The sequence below is a fragment of the Phyllostomus hastatus genome, unplaced genomic scaffold (assembly GCF_019186645.2).
Source record: "Phyllostomus hastatus isolate PE091 unplaced genomic scaffold, TTU_PhHast_1.1 phas_contig_34, whole genome shotgun sequence".
Lineage (NCBI taxonomy): Eukaryota > Metazoa > Chordata > Mammalia > Chiroptera > Phyllostomidae > Phyllostomus > Phyllostomus hastatus.
In genome coordinates, this window is record NW_025333857.1 from 15,405,031 (window position 1) to 15,430,740 (window position 25,710).

At 38.4% G+C, this 25,710-nt stretch overlaps 1 protein-coding gene across 6 annotated transcripts in view; it reads right to left on the reverse strand.

The window, feature by feature from the left end:
- CCDC171 (coiled-coil domain containing 171) overlaps nt 1–25,710 on the reverse strand; it is a 372,925-nt gene that overhangs the window by 115,285 nt on the left and 231,930 nt on the right. For 5 of the 6 annotated variants that reach the window (XM_045840936.1, XM_045840939.1, XM_045840937.1 and 2 more), the window contains one exon: nt 6,486–6,638. In XM_045840936.1, the coding sequence (XP_045696892.1) occupies nt 6,486–6,638 (153 nt within the window). Of the gene's footprint in view, nt 1–5,700; nt 5,803–6,485; nt 6,639–25,710 lie in introns of those variants that run through there. The other variant, XM_045840941.1, reaches the window with a different exon arrangement.

Genomic DNA, 25,710 nt, shown 5'->3' on the forward strand with positions numbered 1-25,710 from the left:
TTTCATCACTGGAAAAATAGAATTATATAAATGTAGGATTGGGCAAAAGTTGGTTTGCTGTTGGTCGTATGGAAAGTAGTACAATAATTAATAAGTAATAATACAAGGATAACTTTCACATACTACTATCAACCTAGTTTTGCCCACCCTGTATATTATAGTTAAATTTATATATAAAATGTTCATATATCTATGTATATATCTAATGTGTATGTCTAACATATACATATTAGATATGTAATGTAGATGGATATCCAATACAAAATGTTTACATATTATATAAATAACATGTTTATATAATTATGTTAGTTATATTTCTATAAATATAAAATTTATAATATCATTCCCCTATAGTCACTATCCAGACACCATTCATTCATCCTATGAAACTGCATCATACAAAAACTAAAGTGCTAGAAAGGAGGTGTGAGGCCAACGGAATACACATTATTAAGAAACTTTTACAAGTTTGGATATGCATGCCAAGGATCAAGGAAAATGTCTGCATGCTGACTATGCTGTCCCACTTCTGGTCTTTTATGTTTCCTTTATTTAACCCAAAGGCCAGAGATGGAGGTCATGATAAAAATATGGGAGAATTTAATGAGCACCTAAGTAAGCAGTGTTAAGCAAAAGGATAAAACAGATGTTATTATGGTAGCAAATGTCAGTGAATTTTGAGAATAAATAGAAAAAAATAAGATTTGCATTTTGGAAAAGTAAATACAGAAAGCAAAGGGAGTAGATGCCTACAGTGCACCTGCAGGAGACATCTCCCTCAGAGAGTTGGCAAAGCCAGGAGTCACAGCTCACCCAGCATGCTGGTCTCACCCCTCCTCCTCCTCTCGTCTCCTCTCCAGCAATTCTCCACCTCATTCACTCTGCTCCAGTCACACAGGCATACGTCCATTCCTGGAGCACTCCATGCTTTCTTTTGTTGATCCTACTTAATTTTCATTTCCTCAACTAAGATTTCAACTTCTCAATCCGGCCACCCCAAACCTAAGGCAGGTCCCCTGGTGGTACTCATACACTCTCACATCACTCTACGCTTCCACCTGCGTGTCATTCTTTTAGTTATCTGTATAACAGTTGTACTTTCACTACACTCAAAGTGTCACGATGGTAGTGATCTGTCTCAGTGTATGTTGCAGTCTCACAGGAAAGTCGAACAGACAAAAACAAACCAGAGGCCTCGGGCTTTAATCCCACTGGGCTCTGGTGGAAACGTGGGCGTGAGACCCGCCAGCCTTACTGCACACCTCTACCATGCGCCTTGCTCGGCCAGTTCAGCCGTGGCTTACGGCTCATTTACAAAGTTGTTTTTCTTTAAGGGCTAAAAATTCAACAATAAATATCAGGAATTAACCAAAATAAAGTATTTGGAAGTTTATGAAAGCAAAACTTACCTTAAGTTCTATCAATTCCTATATCCACACAATACTAACAAACAATCTTTCCTCTGTCAGGAAAATGTAATAAAAATAAATGTGACAAAATATTATTTGAGAACTTAAGAGAAAGGGGAATCTTACTTTATTTATTTTTATCTAAACCGAACTAAGATATCTAACCCTTTAGCCTTTATAAACAATACCACTGACGACTATCAAATCTGGCATAATGATACAAAGATGCCTCCCTTGCAAAGATACTAACCAAAATGTTCCTCTGCTTTGTAATTTATTACTGTCTCATAAATAAAGCACTGTGAATTAAAAACACACTGCTTAAACAGACAGTGGTAATGAGGCAAGGCCACGCTGTGGCTCACAGCATCATAACTCACTGTGAAGTATTTGGGTTTGGCACTCGGCGTCTCACAGATTGAAATATCACATGTTTCTCCATAGCTGTGGGTTTGCCGGCATCCAAACACCCACAAGCAATTGGTTCTGACTGCTGTACTTTCTCTGCCGGGCTGTATGTGACTCCCTTTCTGGTTGCTATTACTCAAGAAAAAAGCTCCAGAGCAGTGCTCAGTTCCTGGGTCAAAGACCAGCATACTGAAAATGTTAAAGTGCTGGCTAGTGTGCAGCTGATGGGGACTCTTAGAGGAACTCCAGCATCATTATTATATGTCGCTGAATGTAAAAATGAAAACATCACCGTGGGAATGTTACAGTTTTTAAAGATGACTATTCATGTCTACAATATGATCAATCTCTTTCTATGCATTTTGGCATGATGATAAATTAAGTTTTTGATTAAAAATGAGTATTTATTTTTTATTTATCTAGTGAAATGACTGGAAAAGATAGTAATGAGCATATACTGACTGTTCTCAGTTCATTAAGTGATAACGGACATGAATGCTGTATTTAGTTAGTATGTGCTAAAAGCACCGATTTAAGGGTCATTTTAGCTCTTTTGACTACTCATAAAGAGTTCCTCCTAGTTACATCTATTTCTTAGCTTAGCTGTGGTAAATATATGTAATTATCAGAAAAGTTTGTGTGTGTAGGGGAGAGAATATTTATGAGCTCCTAGCACTATTACAGATGCCATGTCTTTGTTTAGTCCTAATAACAACTCTGTAATGTGGTCAACTTCAACCTCATGTTACAAACACAGACATTGGTGCTCAGAGTGTTGTATGGATGACAAATAATAATAGCACCCAAAAGCACCCCCAGGCCTTCTACACAAGGTGGAAGAAGGCCATGGCAGGTGGCGTGGGTACTGCAGCTAGTTCATCTGAGGACGCAGTGAAAGAGTGGTGAGAATGATCAAAATAAAGATACTAGAGAGAACGAACAAGCACATCAAGAGCAAAACAGTCAGAGGGAGAATTCAATCAGGTTATAGAGCAAAAAGCGGGGACTGGATGGCACAGGAATAGACTAGGAGCGTGAGAAGGGGGTTTGGAGTGACTGCTGAAAGCAGCCTTGGGCTACAGTGGGCACGGGCAGCTTGGAGAGGGGGACGTCTTTGACTGAGAGGGTGCAAGGAACTATGTACTATCCATAAGGCTTATTCCTCAGAACAGAATAAAGCAAGTTTTGATTGTTCTTTCCCCTTAACAAAATGTCAATTGTCACATGGACTAAACCAAGGGGGAGGGTGGAAGCAAGGGAGAGAGGTGGGATTGGCTAGGGTGAGGGGGGAGTGTTGGGGGAAAATGCAGACAACTATAATTGAACAACAATAAAGTAATTTAAAAAATGTTAATTGCTATACATTTTTCAAAAACTCCCACAAATATTTCATATTCTCAGTACTTTCTTCTGACCACGCTATGCAAAATAAACTCCTTCATCCAAGATCCCAAGGACTTCGTACATGCCTGTTTTGTGATTGCTGGTGTGACCGATTCCCTTGCTAGAAGAGCATTCCACGGGGCAGAGATTATGTCTTATCACCTTCAGATCCATAGAACAAATAAAATGTAGACAAAAACTCCAAAATATCTATAATCATATTAAATGTAAATGGCCTAATATCCCAGTTAAAACCTGACAATGTCAAACAAATAAAACAAAACTATACCCTTCTGAGACCCACCATAAATATAAAACACAGGTTAAAGAAAAGAATGGAAAAAGATATATTATACAAACACTAATCAAAATAAAGCTGGAATGTGAAAAGACAACTGAAATTAATTATTAAAGTGGACAGCATAGAGATCAGGACCAAAACCATGTTTCTGGAGGCCTGTATTTAAGAAGGCATTGAAAAATGCTAAGTCACTCCCATCTTTAAACAGAGCTCCCTGAATCCTCTGAACACTCCTGTGACTCACACTTAACAGCTAAATCCTTGAGATAGTTGGTTAAATTCAATGATTTTTTTTGTCAATTTCCAGTTATTTATCCACTGCTTATTGAAAGAGTCTTCGCTAAGGTTACCAAGGGCCTCTAGGTATTAAATCCCAAGGCCATTTTCAATCCTCATTTCACCTGCTCTTCGGCAGCATAATACACTACTGACACGTCACCCTTCTTAAAGCACTCCAATCTCACTCTGGCTGGTGGCTCAGTTGGTTAGAGTGTCATCTTGATATACCAAGGTTGTGGGTTCAATCCCCGGTCAGAGCACATACAAGAATCAACAAATGAGTGCATAAATATGTGGAACAACAAATCTATCTCCCTCTCTCTCCCCCTCTCCCTCTCTCTCTCATCTCTCAAAAACGCAATTAAAAAGAAATACTTCAATCTCATAGCATCATACTTTCTGGGTTTTCCTCTTACCTCTTTGCTTGTTCCTTCCCATCTCCTTTGCAGCCTTATCTTGTGCTCAAGCATTATATGTTGAAGGTTTTCAAGCTTCAGTCTTTCGCCCTTTTCTGTTCTAACTTTATAAACTGTACCTATAGCATGTCATTCTTGCTAACAGCCACAAGTTCCATCTGTATGATGATAACTTAAAATTCATATATCCATGGAACATCTTGCTTAAATTCCACATCAAGCAGCTTTCCTGACAGCTTCAGTTTGATGTTTCAAAAGTACCTCAGATTCAACACACTCAAAACTAAACTCACAATATTCCGTCCTGTTACATTGCTTCTCTGTTAGTAAATAAGATCACTGGTCCATTTTCAAAAGCAAAAATCTGACAATTGTCTGACATGCTCCCTGCGTTTGTTCTTCCCATCCAATTGTTTCTTCACATCACAGCCAAAGTGATCTTTTAAAAAAAGCGAATCTGAGCATGTCACTCTGTCTTTAAAGTTTTACCTTGACTTCTCCCTTTCTCTTAAAACAAAGACAACAAAGTCTGACCTTTCCCCTCTCAATGTACCGTTCTTCCCTCACACCCTTGCCTTTGGTCTCTTCCTTCCAGCCACACTGGTCTTTCTCAAGTCCTTCCATCAGAGTCCTCGCAGATGCTCCCGCTCCCCACTCCCTGATCTGAAACACTACTCTGTCCCACACCTGGGGAACTCCTACACAGTCTTCAGATGCAAGCTCAAACACCACTGGCCCCGAAAAGGCTTTACTGATACCAACAAGGCTGATGTAACCTCAATAGTGTAACATTAACCACCGGGGTCAGAGAGTTAGCAGAAAGAATGTACATTTCAGAGAAAGGCTAGAATAACTTCCAAATATTTGTTTAAAAAAATTTTAAAGTTTCCTCTTCATTTTAATTTTTCTTGGTGCACATCAAATGTACTACTGTCTCATTAAGAAATTAACAAAATCATTTTTAAAATTAACTGAACTGAACTCATATTTCAGATCCCAAATATACTTCAAATCCCAAATAATCTTTCAATTATATTTCAAATCCCAAATTTCAGATCCCATTGTAAAATTAACTCAACTGAACCCACATTTCAGATCCAATAAATGAATATCTGGTCATTTATTGGATACGTTATCAGTATTTTTCACTCAATAGACATTCAGTGAACACTCACTGTGGGCCAGACTGCTAGAGGGCCTACACAGCAGTAAGGAAAACCCCTGAAATTGCTTATTTCTATGGAACTAATATTCTACGAAGGGTAGGAAGAAAATAGATGATAAGCAAATAAACAGAATATACTACACGTCAATTGATGACAAGTGCTATGGTAAAAAATATTGGTCAAAGAAGACAGAAGGTAGGTAGGCAATCCCGGGAGAACGAGACGGAGTTCCATTGGGTGGGAGGGAGGGCGGTGGCTGGGAATGAACACCGTGATGGTTAAAACCTGAGGTACTCGGACACCTGAGCTGAAGAACCGGGACACAGCTGTGCATCCATTTTCCTCATGCCGACTCTTTTTCTGTTTAGTGCACCATTTCAGATGCTCAACAGCTGAATGGGAGGATGATCCTGCCTTTACTCACCAGTCACCCTGATCTACTGCAATCAAACAAAAAAGGAAAAAGTCATTCCAATTATTGGTGATTCTCTATCACTGTGGATGCATCTGCCCTCTGAGAAAAAAAGTTTAAACATTTGTTTTATTCCCTAATCTCACAAATACACTCATTTTTTTAATACTCTCCAAATACATATTTCACATGCAGAACATTTTGTTTAGTCTTAAGTGAGCCCAAATTTCATGATGGGCTAAAATTTTAAGACATAAAATTACTGTTGAAACTGAATTTTAATCATATAGATGAATCACAACATGCATTTTAGCTAGGCATGTATTATGGATAAGTCTAGTTTTCTACAGAGAATAATCACATGTTCTAATTACCATTTTGGTTATACTCATAATTAATAAAATTCTGTCTTAATGGAACACACTGAGTCTTCAGACAGTTGCGAGCTTTAACCGCCACACTGCCAAACACAGAAGGGTCTTGATGCAGTGTTTTAGCTCCGGCAACAACACGCATGTCTTTATACATGATGCAATGGGAAATTAATTGCTTCTCTTCCTTCAGAATTTTATCCACACTAATAATTTTATATTTCTTGATTGATCATTTACCCTAAATTATATGCATTGGCAAGTTATCTTATGAGCAATAAACACATGAATGTAAATGTGATCCAGGATCCAAAGAAGAAAAGAATACTGTAGGACTTACTGATTGTAAGCTTTCATTTTCACGTAAACAAGCTGTGTGAAGTTCTGATTTCAAAGTTGCAATGTGACTTCGATGAGATGTCATTTCCTTCTCTAATGTAGCAATTCTAGTGCTTGCAAGCTGGTAGACATCCGTGAAGCTTTTAATCATAGCCTAAAGAAATAAAAATAATGTCACATACAATTCCAATAAAGCTGTCCCCAAAGGAGAATTTCTGTAATTTGAGCGCAAAATCATTACATTTTTAAAATAAACAATTTTTCATCTTTTTTTTAAATAACAAAGCTAAATCTCACATTTTAGATTGAGAACAGTATTTTAAGAAACTTTGGAAGAAAATAATTGAGACTTCTTTTCCAGACTATTTATTTAAATTACATGTACTTTGGTCTATTGTGCTTAAAATTTAGAATGCAGTTTATAAAGATGGCACACTTACTTTCTTTGTAAAGCTAAATTCAAGCTGTAATTTGACCTAAATTTAAATCTTAAGGCACACAACAGATAGACATATAAACAAAATATTTCAAAATGAGCTGAATTAGTAAAATTTTCAATCCACCTTTAAAAAAAGGTTTTAAACAAAAAGAGCTGAAATAATCCTGTGATTTGTTAAGAGTAAATAATATCATTCCTATATTGTAAGAAAAGCATAATTACATTCATTCACATAACAGAGAAGTGCCTTTGTATTATACTGTATATAATACAATAAATAATACAAGCAAGTGCTGGTAACTTCTCTCCCCTAAATAGGATAATATTTTGGGGATTGTTGGGCATTACAGAATAATCATACTTTATAGACTTTTTCTTCTAAAGCAACCTACTGTGAATTTTAAGTTCAAGAATATTATTACATACTTTTTAAGTTTTCCAAAATACTTCAAACACAGCAAAATAAAATCAAACATTTCTGACACATTTGAATATAACGTTATATTATTTACAAGGAAAAAAAATGTTCTAGCCACAGTCACAACTTAGTACAATGGTAAAAAGTCTGAAAATTTCCAAGTTGTATTTAATCTGAAGAGTCTAATTTGGGAAAGCTTTGAGAAACTAGATATCTGAACAATTCCTAATGTATATGAAGTAATAATTTGGTGAACAGAGGTAAGTTTCAACACACACAATGTCTGAGAAACAGAAGTAAGTTAGTATTTGTAGGTAAGGGATAAAACTTTCACACCTTTGTGCCAAATAAATTCCTATTTTCCCTTTAATATCCAGCTCAGACACCACCTCTTTCAAGAAGCCCCTTTTGAACCCAAAGGCAGTATTAACTCCTGCTCTGGTTTTCTGTGCATCCCTGATGCTTGCTTCATCTGTTACATGTATTGCTTTAACAGAAATGGGTTAGTTTACATGTTTCTCTTCACTAGACGAAGAAACTCCTGAAGCCTGATACTGTGCCTCAGCATCTCTATTGTCAGGGATGGTGGTGGCCCATGGTGAGCACTTGTTTGAGTGAATGAATAAATGAATAAATGAGATGCAAAACCACAAGCTGAAGACACATGCTGGCATAAAATACCTTATAGGAAAAATTAAAATGTTTGGGAAAATATAATCTGAAAACTCTAATAAATACAGCATTAACCATACTTTGTTCAAGTCAAAAACAGAAACAAAAACAGAGCTGTCAGCAAAAAGGACAGAGCACACAGAGGTGAATTCTATCGCCCACGCTAACTACACGTGGTGTGACCTTGCATTTGGAAACGTCTCACACGTCCTAACCTACCTTACTTTGAGTAATTTCCAGGTAAGCTTATAACTAACACAAAATATTTCTCTAGGTTTCAAAAGTTTGTAAAAATATAAAACTATAAAATCAGACCTGTTCCTTCCTATGCCAAGTCTCTCTCCACTCTTACCAATTCATTCATCTTCACTGAGATAATGGACCAGGAATCACCAGCCCTGTTTCTATTCTTCTCTTCTTCCTTTCCTTTCTGTTCTTCTCTTTTTTGTCCTCACTGCCACTTACTTGGCTTCATGCTGTTGGGCAACGCCACACCACTCCATGCCATCTATCTGAGCCCCCATCTCTTCGTATGAAATAGAAAGGAAGTAGTTTTCTTGCCTATTTCCAAAACTATTGTAAAGCTCAGATCATTAAAAATCTAATGTGAAGACATCCTCTTACCTAATATGAAAAAGCCCTCAAAAAATGAAATCCACCGAGTGTCACTGGAGCATCACTATTGTTCTGTGTTTGTGATGGAGCGATGCGTACATCTGATTCTGAGTCCCCACCCTCACTTCTCAGGCCGCACATGGCGGAACGTGCAAGGATCAAACGGCAGACGTGTGCTGCTGGTTGTATTTGCTAAATCCTGACACATGTTTTAATCCTATCTTTCAATTATACAAAACCTCTAATTGAAATTTTGGCTAGAAAATAACCAGCTTCCCTGAATCACTCAATTTCGCTTTAAACTAATATACACCATGTTTTTATTAACAAATACATTTTATACTAAATATATTTTACATTTTTAACAAAGGTTCAAAACACTATTATGTTAGGAAATTTGCTTTGAAACTTTTTATGTGCACATACATAAATTTTTATAAAGTTGGGTCATTTTTAGAAAAAAGTTTATAATTCTGGAAATATTTCCAAACAACAATTTTCATAATGCTTTCTCTATAAAACTCTTTCAATAGAGCAGTGAGGGTTTTTCTATAAATGTCACTTCACCTTGATGTGGCAGAGTGTATTTTATATGAGAGTTTTTAACATATTTTCTAGACAGAATGCTTTTGGTAGTCACATGCCATCAAAGAAAAGGTCTATAGATTTGGAACCTTTCTCTTTTTGTTAAAGATAATCCCATAATTGATACTGAAGTTCAGAATACTTTATAGCACTTTTCCACAAGAGAAATAGCAAACCTTATACAGAAGATGTAAAAAACTTCTAATCTCATTGTAAACTATTGTAAAAATTATACTATGTAAAGTAATTTAATCCATAAATTCATTTACCCCACAGGACACATCACAGTTCATGCTGCAATACAAAGGAAGTAAATGAATGAAGATGCTACTCGCAGACCCTCTGCTTCGTGAAGTCCTCCCGTCTTTCCCTTAAAATACCCACAGAAAACATTAGTGTCGAAAAAATGGACCAAGTGAAAGCACCAGTGCCAACCCATACCACAGAATAAACATTTTATTTCTTACTTTATTTTTTTAAAAGGCCCATCTATTGTCTGGCATACCCATGGGATATATTTGATCGCCAAAGTGAGTTAAAATGGGAAAAAGTACAGAATTTTTACATATAGGTTTTGTTTTATATTATATTTAGTTCTTTTAATCGTCTTTACTTTTAGAGCAGTTTTAGTTCACAGAAAACTGAGCAGAGAGCACCGAGAGCTCCCACACGCCCCCTGCCCTCACACACCCACAGCGCCCTCCACCCTCCACAACCTGCACGAGAGTGCATTCCCTGCACCACAGGGCATTCCCGAGCCAGAGTGCATTTGCTACCACCGATGCACCTGTGTTGACACATCACCTCCCCAAATCCACAGACTAGATTAGGGTTGGCTTTTCATGTTGCCCATTCTGTGGGTTTTGACAAATATACAATGACACACACCCACCATTACAGTACTTTGCAGAGTAGTTTCACTGCTTAAAAATCTTCTCTGCTCCGCCTGTTCATCCCTCCCAGTCCCCAGTCCCTGGCAATCACTGATCTTATTACTATCTCCACAGTTTTTATATTAAATTAACTTTTTAATCTTTCTCTTAAAAATCTTCTAAAACTCTTCACTTTTTCTGTTTTATGTTCTAGGACTTGCTTAACCATAACAGATGTATGTAAGTTCTAAGGGAATAAATATATATATATAGTGGGGATGCTGGCTCAAAAATGAAAGTAAGCAATCAACACACCCAGAGAGAGCTCCTCTGCATTACCTGGAGACTAAATGGAGGAGTATTCCCCCTGGGGTACTCAGCTCTTCCCTTAGTGGCACTGAGGTAGGTGGCAGCAGCTCCCGTGTCCCTGGAGACCCAAGGAGTGAGTTGCAGCCCAAGAATCCGAGAGGCAGAGCAGGGCCTCAGTAGCCCCCACGTCCGGAGAACAGTCTGCTAGCCCCGGGGCCTGGTAGCACGTATGTCCTGCTTCTTTACCTCCCGGCCAGATGCAGGTTCCAGTCAACAGAAATGTCATCTACATAAGGACAGAAGCAACACCCCACTCCCAGATACCAAATCTATATTGCTGCATAGCAGATTACCAAACAAAGGAATGGCTTAAAACAATACAAATCTAGTATTTTGTTGTTTTCATGGGTCTAACATGGGTTAGCCGGGTCGTCTGCTCAGGGTCTCACCTGGCTGGAATCAAGGTGTCAATGGGAGCTGTGACTTCATCTAAGCCTCAGGGTCCTCTTGCGAGTTGTTGGTAGAGTTTAGTCCCTTCAGGTTCTAGAGTGAAGGTCTCCATGTACTTGCTGGCTGTCAGCCAGGGTCACTCTCAGGTCCTAAATATCGTCCCCAGGTCCTTGCCAAGTGGACTCCTCCTTTCTCAACACAGCTGTTTGCTTCCTTACAGGCCAGCAGAAAAGCATCTCTCCAACACTTCACTTTCTTTTAAAAGGCTCATCTGATTAGGCCAGGTCCACCCAGGATAATTTCACATTTAGTTGTCTTGCACACCCTCAAGAGTAGGAAGCTGCACAGTACACCAGGGGGAACAATCTTGTGGGCCATTTTAGAACTCTGACTACCACAATCTAAATCATATGTCCTAACAAAAACTCAAAATTGATCACAGATTTAAATGTGAAACATAAAACCAGAAGTTTTAGAAGAAAATATAGAGAAAATCTTCAGCATCTAGGATTTGATGAAGAGTTCTAAGACATGATACCAAAAGCATAATCCATAAAAGAAAAAAATCAATAAATTGAACTTCATCAAAATTTAAAACTTTTGCTCTACAAAAGATCTTGTTACAAAGATTAAAAGACAAGTTACAAACAGGGGGAAATCTTTGCAACATGGACACCTGACAGGGGAAAGTATTTACAACATAGACGCCTGTCTATATTGGCTCACTGACTGTCACAGCTACACCAGTTTTTGACTGTCTTTTCTACAAAGTTTCTCAGTGAAATCAGCAGTATTCTGTGGCTGTAGTACAGCCTGTAGCCTCAAAGGAGTCAGTGCAATCTGAGGGGCATATGTACTCAGCTCAACTTTCCACTCAACTTTCCACCAGCCCTGGCTGGTGTGGCTCAGTGGATTGAGTGCCAGACTGTGAAACAAAGGGTTGCCAGTTTGATTCCTATCAGGGCACATGCCTAGGTTGCGAGCCAGGCCCCCAGTAGGGACTGCGCATGAGGCAACCACACATTGATGTTTCTCTCCCTCACTTTCTCCCTCCCTTCCCTTCTCTCTAAAAATACATAAATAAAATCTTTAAAAAAAGTCAATCCCACATATGCACTGAAGAACACCAAGCAGTGAACCCCATATTCTACCACCAGGTATCATCAAATGAGTTGGAAAATATGGGAGTCAATAAAACCTAGGCTTGATCGCCTTGCTCAAATGTACTCTCACTTCCTCCACAGTTTCCACGCACTGAGGCTTGCCCAGACCCCAGTTCTAACAACAGTTACCATGTGCTCGACACCGTATTATGCACTTTGCATATTCTTCTAATTCAGGCAATAACCCTATAAGACTCATATTATCTCTACTGCACTTCGTTTGTTTGTTTGTTTGTTTGTTTTTGACTGTCTTTTCTACAAAGTTTCTCAATGAAATCAGCAGAATTAATCTAGGCCTTCCAAGTTTCATAAAACTGCACAGCTAGTCTATCAAAACATTCATACGTGTCCATTTAATGCATGTGTTCTCCTCTGCAGACTGGAAAAGGTACAAGAGCAAACCCATCTTGAATTTTGCTGTGAAACCAGGATTTCAAAGATCTCAGACTCAACTGTTATACAACATTAATTCTGAGCTACCAGCTTTTGCTTATGTAACCTAAATAAATATTTTACCTCACGTAAAAGAACTTGAGATGATTTCTTAGGAATTTCATCCACCTGTGGAATAGGTTAAATAAGCATTTGTAACAAAATAATTAATCTCTATTCTATCCAAAGATGTCACATATTTCTATATTCCCCCCAAAATAAAATTCTAGAAAATGTAATTTGAAAGAAGGCTGTAAGATTATTTTAGTGAGAAATATTAAATTAAGCTTACAAATTATAGTGAATCTATTATCCACACAATAGGTTCTGAAAAAAGAAAACTTGGAAAACCACTTGTGTTGTATTTCACTGGCTTATGTGTGAAATGGCAGCATGTCGGGCACCTGTAGCAGCGTGACTCAAGGACCCGATAGCATCAGGGAGAGACTTCAGAAGCAGGACATCAAGTCAGTGATGTCCCAAGTCCCACCCACACAGGATCGGTTCATCTGACACACAAACTCTGAATAAGATCCATGTACACGGTATGTCTGTATAGAAGGAACGGGATTCCAAGAAATTATATTTCATTTTTACCTACTAAGATTGAGGAAGGCTTTTATCTTACCATATCTGGAAAATTTTCTGGCAGAAAAATGACCTTTCCTTTATGTAAAACTAGGATTTTGGTGAATCAAGTTTTCCCCCTCCCTCTCTCATACAAGATGTTTTCTCATTCCTGGACAGCCAATTTTTGATCCTAAATGTTCTAGGGCAGGGGTGTCAAACTCATTTTCGCTGGGGGGCCACATCAGCCTCGAGGTGGCCTTCAAGGGGCCGAAATAATTTTAGGACAGTATATAAGTAACTACTCCTTAACCACTAAGGAATTGAAATTACATTTGGCTCTTGGAAGGGCACCGCAAGGCTGATGTGGGTCCTGGTGAAAATGAGTCTGACAGCCCTGCTCTAGGGGCTCGTGTGCAGTGCCAGAACTGCTGTTTTCTTTAGCGACTGGTCTGGCCCACTACTGTCCACTTAGGATCGTGCACTCCCATTCACTTAGTAAAGGGTGCGATTAAAAACATGTGACTAGATATTGGAGGCAATGTGCACACAGATACTGAAATGCTTTTTTGTGTTGATGGTGACAATGATAAGGACAGTAAATTTCAAGTTACAGAAGAAAAAATTTAGTTGCAAATGCACAACGGAAGACAAAACAGATGTGATGTTGCATATAGTTCAGGTATGGGGTTTTTTGTTGGTGTTATTCTATGTAGGAAAAAAGAATCAAAGTTCATTTTTGCCTTTTTGCCATTTGCAATGGCCCTGGACTTGACTTATCACATCACTCAAGAGTTTCACCCACACCAGTTTGAGGGATATAAATGTAGAAGCTTTTCAAGTATGAGGAGGAGCCTCATGGGAAACCATATTCAACAGAACTGCAGAATACTTTTGCAGCAGATTTTTTAAAATGATGTTTTCTTTATAACGCATTTATAATAACTTTTTCTGTGCTCCACTCAGTCATGGTGCATACAACTTAAATGTGCCCAAAACAAGACCAATTCTTTTTCTAATGTGTTATTTCCAATCAGAATTGAATCAAAGCCAATCATGAGGCTAAGTGCAGCTTCCAGGTTGACTGACAGTGATCACTGTTCTTATTGTGCTAATGTTACAATAAAGACCAAAGGTATAAAAAGTGTTATGATGGTTCCCTATAAGAATATGGAAAAGGGATCATCAAAATAATCAGATACTGGAAAAAAAAACATTTTTCTTGGAAACTACTACATATGGACATGAAGCCATATAAAGGAACCGTAATCTTAGAAAATTCTAAGAGGAATGAGTTTCTCAAAAGTACTGTTAAATCAACAGTAGTAGTAGTAATGAGAAAAGGAGGAGGAGAAACTCCCCTGCTTTAGGGATTTAAAAATTGAAGCAACATACAAAATGTTCATCATATGGTGAATTATAGAATTGGCATTGGATTCATTAATCTGTTCCCAAAGAAACCCTGACAAAGAAAGAGTAGTTTGGTGAGTGTAGTTACTGTTTCTTGAGCACCTACTATGCCTTGACATGACTGGCAGTTTTATAATGGAAATTATTAGGTGGCTTTGGAATCTACTGGCACAGAGGTAAGAGTACGGTATGAGGTCACAGATTAATTTTTTAATTCAATTGGGATGGTGTGCACTGGAATTCAGGCAATCCAATTTTGCTCAGATGTCAAAATCTTAACATCTGGCACTGATGTGTGAAACTGTTTCCATCAACCTCTGATACTTAAGGACACAATCCCTGTATATCAGTTACTTTGACTATTCTCTAGTTCTTCTCAAGTAATACATGCACCTGTGCAGGGTGATTTGGACTCCTCGCCACAAAGAGGGGAAATTTCTAGTTATACTAAGTAAAGTATATACAAATCTGAGCACAGCCCTTTTTTTCTATGGAAGAATGTATAATTTCTAATCTTTATACTTTCCTTGAAAAATAGGAATTATTTAGCACAGTTTTACAGACAAAGCTACTGAGGCCCAGAGTCCATAAATAGCTCTCTCTAGAGCACACCACTAGTAAGTGGCACAGCAGGAAATCAGGGGTCCATCTGATTCAAAACTCCCTGATCTTTTTCTGAATGTTCATGCAGTTCTGCCTTTCAAAAAAGGCCACAGTAGCCCTGCCAGGTGGCAAAGTTGGTTGGAGCGTTTTCCCATACACCAAAAGTTTGTGGGTTCAATTCCCAGTCAGAACACATACCTAGGCTGCAGTTCATTTTCCAGCTGGAGAACATATAGGAGGCAACTGATCAATGTCTCTCTTTCACATCGATGTCCTCTCTCTCTTTCATTCTTTCTCTCTCTCAAAAATCAATAAACATACCCTTGGGTAAGGATTTTTTTTAAAGTGTCACAAAAAAACCATCATTGTTTATTAAAAAATAGTAATTAAATACAGAGGGCACAGTAGATGAAAACATCAGTTCATTCATGAATGTAATCAACATGTATTATTGAGTTAACTTATGGTCCAGGTACAGACGATACAGTAGTAAAGAAGACCAAGCCCTTTCCTCATGGCTCTTACATTCTAGGGAGAGAGACATTAGACAAATACACGAGGTCTTGTGCTATGAAGGGAAATAATGCAGATAAATGAAACTAACAAAACAAGGTTGGTGACACCTTCAGGCTCTTTCCTGATCTTCCCCGAAGGCCACAGCACGGATGTTCGCACCGGACGGGGACCACGCTCGTGCGTGTTTTGCTCCTCTTATATTAGAGACAAACATTTCAGGTTCTTTTTATTGTTTAATTCTTCCACCCCAAATGCATATTTGTCCTCTATCATCACAATCATCTGTCAAGCACAGGGCTGGACACACACTTGTTCAGCTTGACAAAATTACCAACATATAACATGGGTATGGTTCTTCGTTTTAGAGTTAGTGAGACTTTCAATCCCAATAACAACATGGACTGTACTGAGAGTGCCTATTGATCCTCTTCAGAGGATTTTTGGGGCTTAAAAAGTGCACTTTATACTCCCACAATCTCTTTCTGACTCAATCTTTGCAGAGGAGCAGAGTGATAACCAGCACTTCCTACCTCGCTGTCCCATAACCCATCAACAAAGACCAACTGCTCTAATTGAATTTGATGGTGTACCAAAGACACATCCCAACTGTGATCTTTTGGGGGTTCAGTATGCAAACTGTCTTAAAGGAGTATTGTTAGTACAAAGAGAAAAGTTATAGAAATAAACGGCTTACAGGCTGAGAGAGAGTTGTCCACTACCAAAGGAAGACTGCGCAGCCCATCATCTGAGGACCCACGCCCTTCAGAAAGTGCAATGATCCAAACCACTGAAGCAGAGGAAGTACACACACACACACACACACACACACACACACACATTGTTGGATGCTTCGCCCTTCCTCTCTCACATAAAACCATTAGCTTCATTTATGAACCTCAGCAAAGGACATCCATAATCGGCATCTTTACACTAATTCAAACAAAGTTTCTAAAAAGCATTTAGCTGGAATTATAAAAATCTGAAGCACTTGCCTGTGGTTTAATTACACTCAATACGAACAACTTCAGTATACCTAAAGACAAGCAAATCAATGCAGAGAGGAAATATTTTATGCTTTTATGAAAAGCTAATTTTTATTACCATGACTCCATTCTGATTTTGATATGTCAGACTAGTTTGGGGCTTCACAGGTTTCAGTCAGGGTTATCTACTTTTAATCCCTATAATCTTTCATGTATAACAGGATTCACTGAAGCATGTTAAATGACATCTCTGAAAAATATTGTTACTATATTGTTTTTTAAAAAAAATTGGTTCTAAGATGCTTCTGATATTCAACTAAATCAATGAATTCACTTTTGCACATTGTGAAGGAACAAATAAGATTTCCATGAAGCCCCACAGAGAGCACAGTTTACTCACAGTATCAGAGCCTCGGCAGCTAAAAAGGTCCTGCCAATCACTTTGTTCAACCCGTTTGCAAGTGAGTCCACATTTGCAAACAGAGGTTGAACTGAATGAACTACCTAGGAGCTGAGACTCAAACCCAGGTACTTCCCATCTCTATTTTCTGGCAATAACATTTATAGGACAGAGGAATTTTAGCTACATAACTCCAAGGCCACTTTGACACCACCTCCTCTATGAAGCCTCTTTCCCAGCAAGAACAAATTTCATTCTACTCTAAAAGCCATGGTACTTTATCTACACCTCTCCTACAGCAATTATGCTTTCCATGTCACATCACTCTGAAATTTCATATCCTCCTCCCAAAGATTTCTGAGTCACCTCCGTGTCCCAGAGCACAGCACAGTGCCTTGCACTTGGCAAGTGCTCAGTATACCACTGAATGGTGTTAGCCATATCTAAAGCTATATGATCATGACAGCAAGCCATTTTAATTTTTAAAACCAATTTCCTGGTTAAATACTCTCATATGACATTTTTATTTTCCCTCTAGAATAAATAGAAAACCCTGAAGCAAAGGACATTGTGGGTCCTAAGCCTCCTATGGATTCCCAGGCGTCAGGGCCATGAACACCAGCCTGGCCCTCAGACTCCCAAGTGGCTTTGTTCACCTTACCTCGGTCAGCTGTCTGGGTGCCAGGAGACTGGCTTCTCCAGACCCTCTGAGAGTCTACATTACCTTCTCTAGTGGGAACAAATTAGGAGGATAGGTTAAAAAACAAAAAAGATTAGCAGGGTTAAGTGACAAAGGAATTTTACCCATTCTGCTTCCAGGATATAAAGTAGGAGGGGGCCCCCAAAAGAATGTCTCAGGGGATTTCTACAACATGGACCAAAACTGTGCCTTTGGTTTGCAAACCGGTTATTAGACTCAAGGAAAAGAAAGCCTGTTAGAGTCATATCTGATTTGCATATAACACAACTGTTGAAGTCTCTTGGAGTTTTCAGGTGGCACAAACTGCTACGCAATTCCATTATGACCCCCCCCCCCCAAAAAGCAAGAGATAATAGATACTAAATTTAAATTTCACTCAAAAATAGCATCCCACAGGGTGAATGTGCCCCACTATAAGAAAAACAAGGCTCACATTAAAACAATATTATCTATGTGAAATCTGTTTTAGAAAGCTGATACAAAACCTTATTTGAACCCCAGATAAGTTTTGGAGCTCGGGATTTTTTGGATTTGGGACACAGGGCATATACCATAAACTAAGTCACACTTCGGATCAGGGGGAGGCAGCGCACTCTAATCAAGCACATTCTACAGCAAAACATTTCAAGAGTCGCACTGAGGGGATCGGCTGAGCCTAGGAAGAGCCTCGCCCAGCTGCTTCTCAGGTTTTGCCACAACATTAGGTCAGGCCAGGTTTTGCCTCCAACTCATCAGTTTTCTGAGCATTTTGTTGCTACCTATCGCTCAAAGCTACCAAGAAATTTAACCTCTTATTTGCATAAATTAAAAACTTGGTGATAACATAAAATATCCAAAACTTTTAGATAATATCCTTTCACTTGATGAAGAATCATAACCTTCCTCAACTCACACACACTGTCTCAGTAATAATAATCATAACTGCTATCTGCCGGGGGTTTGTGAAAGACCCTGTACTAAGTGTCCCCAAAAGACTTGCTGTCCTGTTTTGTCCTGAGGCATAATTTAACAAATGTACATGGATAAAATGTGTGCTTTAATTTCCTCCTCAATTTTAGAACATGGAGTTTCTTCTTTCAGATTTCAAATTGTATGGCAAAATCCTTCTATCAAATAATCATTTGACCTCAGATCTAAGGTATGAGAACTTTGTAAAACTTTATTTGCAAATATAGAACTTATGCCACTTTCAAATATGTCTTAGGTTTCTTCAGTGTCAATTCGCTAAACCGCAACCACAGGACCAGAACCCAAGCGCTCTCTTCACCGCAGGGCTCCGTTTTCTATGCTCTCCTTCTAAGCCTAATGAAACCAAGCCAGGTTCATTTTGACTACTATGCATTACAGACTCCGAATAAAATACTGTCCTACAACACTGAAGCAAATCTATTTGCTCAGTGTGAGTTCAACAGCCCTCACTGAGAAAAGATATTAAAATATTAATATTTCATGTTTTCTTCAGTGAGATACTTCTTAGGTTAGTCTCCCCCCCCCCCAAAAGTTACACCTCTTCCTAGTCAGCACTATGAGACTTTTGGCCACTGAATAAAAGGTGGGGTAGGAGAGGCCGTGCTACTACTACTATTAATAGAAGGCTTTGAAACTTTAAAGCTTCAAAAGTACTCACTCTACATTTCACTGGTTACTTAATATGCAGCATATACGCAACCTCAAGTAAAATATTTTTTAAACTGTGATTCTGACAACTCCAAGTTTAAATAAGTGGGAAGAAAAAGATTTACTATCATTTGAAAAGATATAGAATCACTTTTAGTTCCTTTTCAATTCAGTTCTCTCTCTATCTCTATATATATATACACATACACACACATATGTATGTGTATATATATGGTATGTAGCTTAATATACATCTATACACACACCCTTGAGAGTAATAACAGTCTAATAAAATTTAAGGCATCTGTGAAATTACAAGAAATTACTTTTGTACCTAGTTTTAGACTGAATGATTTACTGCATTTCCCTTAATCCTTAAGTTGCATATTCATTGCTGTATTTTCCTCTAACTGCTGTCACTTAAATTGTCATGTAGAATAGGGCAAATCAGGGTCAGTTTATATAAGCGGCATCAATCTGAAGAACTTCATTAGTCTTTATTTCAAGGCATTATGCAAAGAAAACTGACATTAAGAGAGCCTTAACTGACAGCAAATGAAATCAATCAGCAAATCACTAGGCCATAATAAACTCACTCAGTTGGTAGATAACCCTTCCTTCCCCAGGTCTTCACTATGCATCCATCAAACCCTCTTTTTGTCCAAGTAGCTAAAATGAAGAGCCATTCTGCTGTAGCACTTTAAAGTTCAAGTGCTCACAGGCTTCCGTCTCTCAAAAATATGCATTAAAAGGTATTATCTAGTAAGGTTATTCTTACACTTAAATAGGCCTCAAAAAAGAAAAACAGAAAAAGGGTCAAATTTGGGATTTAGTCTCTGCCTCTTAATATTAATGACAAAGAAATTATCTTCATATCATTCAGCAGTTTATCTGCTTTAAGCTAAATGGAACTAAAAGTTACAACCAAACAAAAAAAAAGCAGATCTGTACATTCCTGTTTTGTGATTTTTTTTGTTTGTTTTTTACTAAGTATGTCTCAAACATTTCACGTACAGGCAAATGTCATCACCGTCTCAGAGCTGGAATGTGAAGTCAAAACACAAAATAGAAAAACAGTAGTAATGCTCCAGTTCCTCTGTGTGATAATTATTCAGGAGAAGTCTACGGCAGGCATTCGCCTAAGTGTTTGCAGTGGTTTTGTGCTGAACTGTAAGGAAACACTGAAGTTGTGGAGCATTTTTTATTCTTTCGATTGAACATGTTGCTACTGAAGTGAACATTGTATCAAACAGGTCAACAGTCAAAAACCTGTGAGAGTCAAAACACTAATGTATTCCTCAATATATTTAGGCCGCTTTCCCTCTCCCTAGGCTTGTTTGCAGTTCAGTCCAACATAGCTTATATTAATTTAGCACTTTATAGTGCAAAAAGCACACTCACATGCATGCCATCCTATGAGGGAGAGTGGAAGACAGGCGTCACTGACCCCACTCAGAGATGAGGAGGTGGGCTCAGTGCTGGGGAGTGACCTGCCAAGGGCATTGAACCGCAGGGCCAGGACTGCAATCCAGGCATCCTGACCCTCCACTAGGCTTTCTCCAATCCTAAGCTGCTTGCCCCTTCCCACAGCAAATAGAATCATTTTATAGCTTCCAAATACTATGCTCTTAAGAAAGTGATCCTCATTCTTATCAACATAATGTTTCCAGAAAAACTCAATGACATACAGAAAATTGCACAGGTTCTCAGTTGCCAACTTGCCTATCATCTGATTTACTTGCTTGTCTTTTAAAAAGGCAAAAATCTCAACCTGAAATTGAAAACTAAGCAAGCTTACACCTGACCAAGGAACATTTATATGCCAAATATTTAATGGAAAAAACAATTTAAAAAATATCTATTGGTGCTATTTAATTTTCAAAGCTCTTTCATGCACATCACGTGATCGCCACAGTTGCCCCAAGATGCAACAGGGATGGGCGCCATCGCCTCCACATCAGAGAGGAGAAGCCGACAGGGGAGAGTTAAAGGCCGAGAGCTCACAGCAAATAGTGATTCTAGAGCAGAGCTCCAGTGGCACTTGCAGCTCCACCAGGATGACTCATGTTTCATCCTTCACAAGGAGAGACAATGCTGTGTTGCATGAGGAAAAGACAACAGTTAGATAAAGTGATGAGAACTCCTGCTACCTGCGTATTTGTACCTACAGGGGGAAGGACCTTATCTGCTCTGTGACCAACCCTGTCACTTTCGGGTACAGTCGCATAACCTCGTCAGCCTTCTGTGAGACCGACTCTGCTGCGAGTTTATTTTCTTCCTAATAGTCTTCCTTGTAATAAAGAAAAGAAGAAATGATAAAAAGGCGGGCACTTTATGACTCATGCATAGTTTTTAAAGAATTCCTATCAGATTTTACTTGGTGTCAGCTCCAAGACTGACACCAGTCAGTCCACTGGGAGTAACTAACTCATGAACACTCCCAGCCGAGTGGAGGAGGAAGGGCTGTGAGGTTCCTCAGTGTGGGAGCCCGTGGAGCAGGAGCTTTCTGCTGATGCATCTCCTTGTCCTGTGATGTCATCCTGTCATTTTCCAAAGGCAAAAAAGAAATGGAAGTCCCAACAGAAAAAATTAAAAACCTGTTGCTTCAGAAGACTACTGTGCTGCAATAAAGCCTACGATGCAGGATGTGAAATGTCTCACCTGCTAAATATCTTTTTAAAAAACTTTGTTGAACTCCTAGCTTTAACAGATATTTCTTAGAAGTCTTAGTTATCAGGTAGGTGCCCAAGACTGTTTTCACAATATATGTGAAAAAAAAACCACTTTCTTAACAGTGAATCTTTTAAAATAAAATATGAACACTAAGAAAACAATGGTACCATATATCACCTGGTAAAATATCTGAAAAAAAAACACATAATTTTACACTCTTACTCTCAAGACTCTGTCCTAAAATTCTGATTGATGCACCCCCTCCCACACCATTATCACCACCAGCAAAAAAAGTGCACGTCCAATGGGGGGAGGGAGGGAAGAAAGGAGGAGGAAGGGTGAGAAGACGTGTTGATACCAAAACTGCACTAATGACGGATGTGCTAGGCCAATTCGGCAGCAAAGTCTCCCTGTTCATGAAAAACGAAAGTATTAAGATACAGATTGAGGACAACAAGGCAAAACTCACAATGATTATAACCAATGTGTAAATGCTACTGTTTAATTATTTAATAATTACCATCCCAATCTGCAATAATACATCCTTAACACTAGTCCTTGTGTTAACATTAACACCTTAACCCACACGACACTCCATTCCCTCCAATATCAGTGATAGCACTGTTACCAGGAAAGTTTGAAGAAATAATGTATGCTTGTGCATCATCAAATCTTCAGAGGAGAATTCTAAAATTTTAACTAGCAAATAAAAATGTCTTTCAGGCAATATTACACATCAGAAAAATGTCATTTACTCTCCCAGGTGCCAACAACAAAAAATAATACACTAATTCTTATATTCATCCTCACAGGAGGTCTCCTGCATAGGACATTTAGATTCCTCATAGAACCGGAGACTACAGCTGTCCAACAGCTAGATAAGACAGAGGATGGCATTTTCCCACAGAAACGCATTTATTCCAGATGAACTGGATGCTAATTGTGTTCCCCTAACAAACAGCTCTTCTGTGGGAATTACTTTCCAACCCTTGAAGAAGGTAGCCTTTCAACTTCCTGTTTGATTCTACAAACCAATTCTGATCATTTTACTTTTAAATTAAAAGATATTTTTATTTTAGAATTTAAAGAGAATTATGCACACTCTCATAAAAAGCAACTTTGGATAACCCCAAAATCTTTTTGATATCTCTGTACAAAAATGATCCCACCTATCAAGAAAGTCAGATATCCAATAACATCAAGCAGTCAAAGCACAGTTGTGGACTCAAAAATAAATGCAAAAGACTATCTGTGGGACAAACAGCTGTCACAAAATACACTCTTTACTTTACCATGGAAACTCTTAAGCTGAACCCTGTTAACTCGATAAATTAAGGGCCCAATGAAAATGAACATCTGAAAATCGGAGAAGACCTAATTATAAAAGGAAGATAAAATTTTCTGTTAGTACCAGAAAATGAAGAACCATTCTCTAAAGGAGCCTGAGGGACTCACAGAAGTCATTCAGGAGCACAGTGAAACGGTCCCTTTCAGGGGCAGTCAGGAAGTATGTGTCAAAGGCCTTGGCACGTGCTTCCTCTTAGTGCAGCATTTCCACTAATTTATTCTAAAGGAAAACATAAGAGATCTTGCAAAAATGTTTGCAAAAGGATATGCATTGCCACCTTATTCATAATAACTAGAAAAATTAATAACTCAGATATCTATCAATAAAAAACTGATTAAATATACTGTACCAGATGCATATAGTGGAATATAACTCAGTCCTCAACAATGAGGTAAATCTGCATTTACTGACATGAAAGACACCTGTGACATGTCATTATGTTTTAAAACTGTTTACAAAACAGCCTTGACTGATGTGGCTCAGTGGGTTGGGCACCATTATGCAAAGTGAAAGGTCTCAGGTTTGGTTCCTGGCCAGGGCACATGCCTGGGTTGTGGGCTGGTCCCCAGTTGGGGGTGTGCGAGAGGCAACCAATCAGTGTTTCTCTCACACTTGGATGTTTCTCTCTCTTTCTCCCTCCCTTCCCCTCTCTCTAAAAACAAATAAAATCTTTTTAAAAGTGTTTACAAAACACTGTGGCCCAATTATTGTTGAAATATATATATATAGACATATTATATACACATGATACGTATATGAGTGTTTGTATTTATAACTAAAAAATAACTAGAAAAACTGTAAGAATATATAGCAAAATGTTAACACTGGTTATCTCTGAATGGCAGAATTTCAAATGACCTTAATTTTCTTCTATGCTTTTAAGATTCTAATTTCTTATTGTCATGGCCATGTACAGCCTTGATAACTTTTAAAAGCTAATTTTCAATATTAGCAAAATTTTATGAAGTTGTAGTATTTAAAAGCAAATGACATTAATACCTGAATACTTTATACTGTTGTTAAATTATAGTCTACATCTATAATGAACCAGCATAATAAAAATTTTAATTACATTATATTCCTTTTATGTAAAAAACAGCACTTGACATATTCAGTAAATGGCCGATGTCCACATTTTAAAAATAATCAGATATCTGAAAATTCGCTTACATGATTGGGATAACATAAAGAAGAAAATATCTAAATAATACAATCATTTGCATAAAACTGCCTAACATTTCTTTAATTTCTAACTACGTCAAAAAAAAGGAGAAATTTCCTGTACAGCAACTGGAAGGCTGCTGCATTAAGCAGCGGAGACCATGAGTGAAAATTTACCAAGGGTGAGTCTGATACTGTTATTTCCTGACAGTTGGTAATGGATAATTATTTCTTTCTTCCACACATAAAAAATAAGAACAAATTCCCTTCAAGGTGCTTTTTATGATTTAACTTTATAAATACAACAAAATAGCTGGAAGAAATTTCTATGCCTGGAAAAGAAGTATAAAGATAAAAAACTGTGGTGCCCTAAAAGTCATGGGTATAACACGTAACAAAAGAAGCAAACCAAATAAGGGCTATGTAATGGCCCGGCTGTTGGGTTAGGGGCGATTAAAGGATTACTGTATTTATTATGGTGAAGACTGTTGTTTAAAATCTTCATAAACAAGTGGTTTCACAATGAAGCCTTACTAATGAAGTGTTTATAAACATATATTTATAAAATGTACTACTTCTAGAGGTATAGTTATTATGCTCTAAGCCTTTAATACCTTTTATGAGATGGTTTGGGGGACTTTTCCTTTTTAAATGAAATAAAGCTAGAAGTAAAAAAATTGATACCCAGTCTCTCAAAGGTGCACACAACTTAGGCAATGCAGCTCCGAGGCAGCCTGTCCAGTGTCTGAAATCAGGCATTCCTTCACCCACATGCCCCGAGGGCCTTCTGTGCTCCAGGCACAGTGCTGAGCTCTGAGGACACAGCAGTGAACAGCACCACGGTCCTGGCCTGTCCTGGCCTCCTGAAGCGTTCACGCCAGTGGAGAGCTAACAAATAAATACTGAGTGTTTACAATGCACCTGTCACTGTTCTGAGCACTTCCGATGTAGGAACCCACTATGCAGTATAAGTAACTTTCCCAGTGAGCCTCTCTGGGATTCCTAGCTCTCCAACATTTCCTCACAAATGAAACTGCACTCTACAGACAGACTGGACCTTTATTCTTTCCCTCCCAGCCGTCTCCTCTCTCTCTCTCTCTCTCTCTCTCTCTCTCTCTCTCTCTCTCTCTCTCTCTCTCTCTCCTCTCTCTCTCTCTCTCTCTCTCTCTCTCTCTCTCCTCTCTCTCTCTCTCTCCCTCTCTCTCCCCTCTCTCTCCCCTCTCTCTCCCCTCTCTCTCCTCTCTCTCCTCTCTCTCTCTCTCTCTCTCTCTCTGTCAATGACAGCTGTGTGGG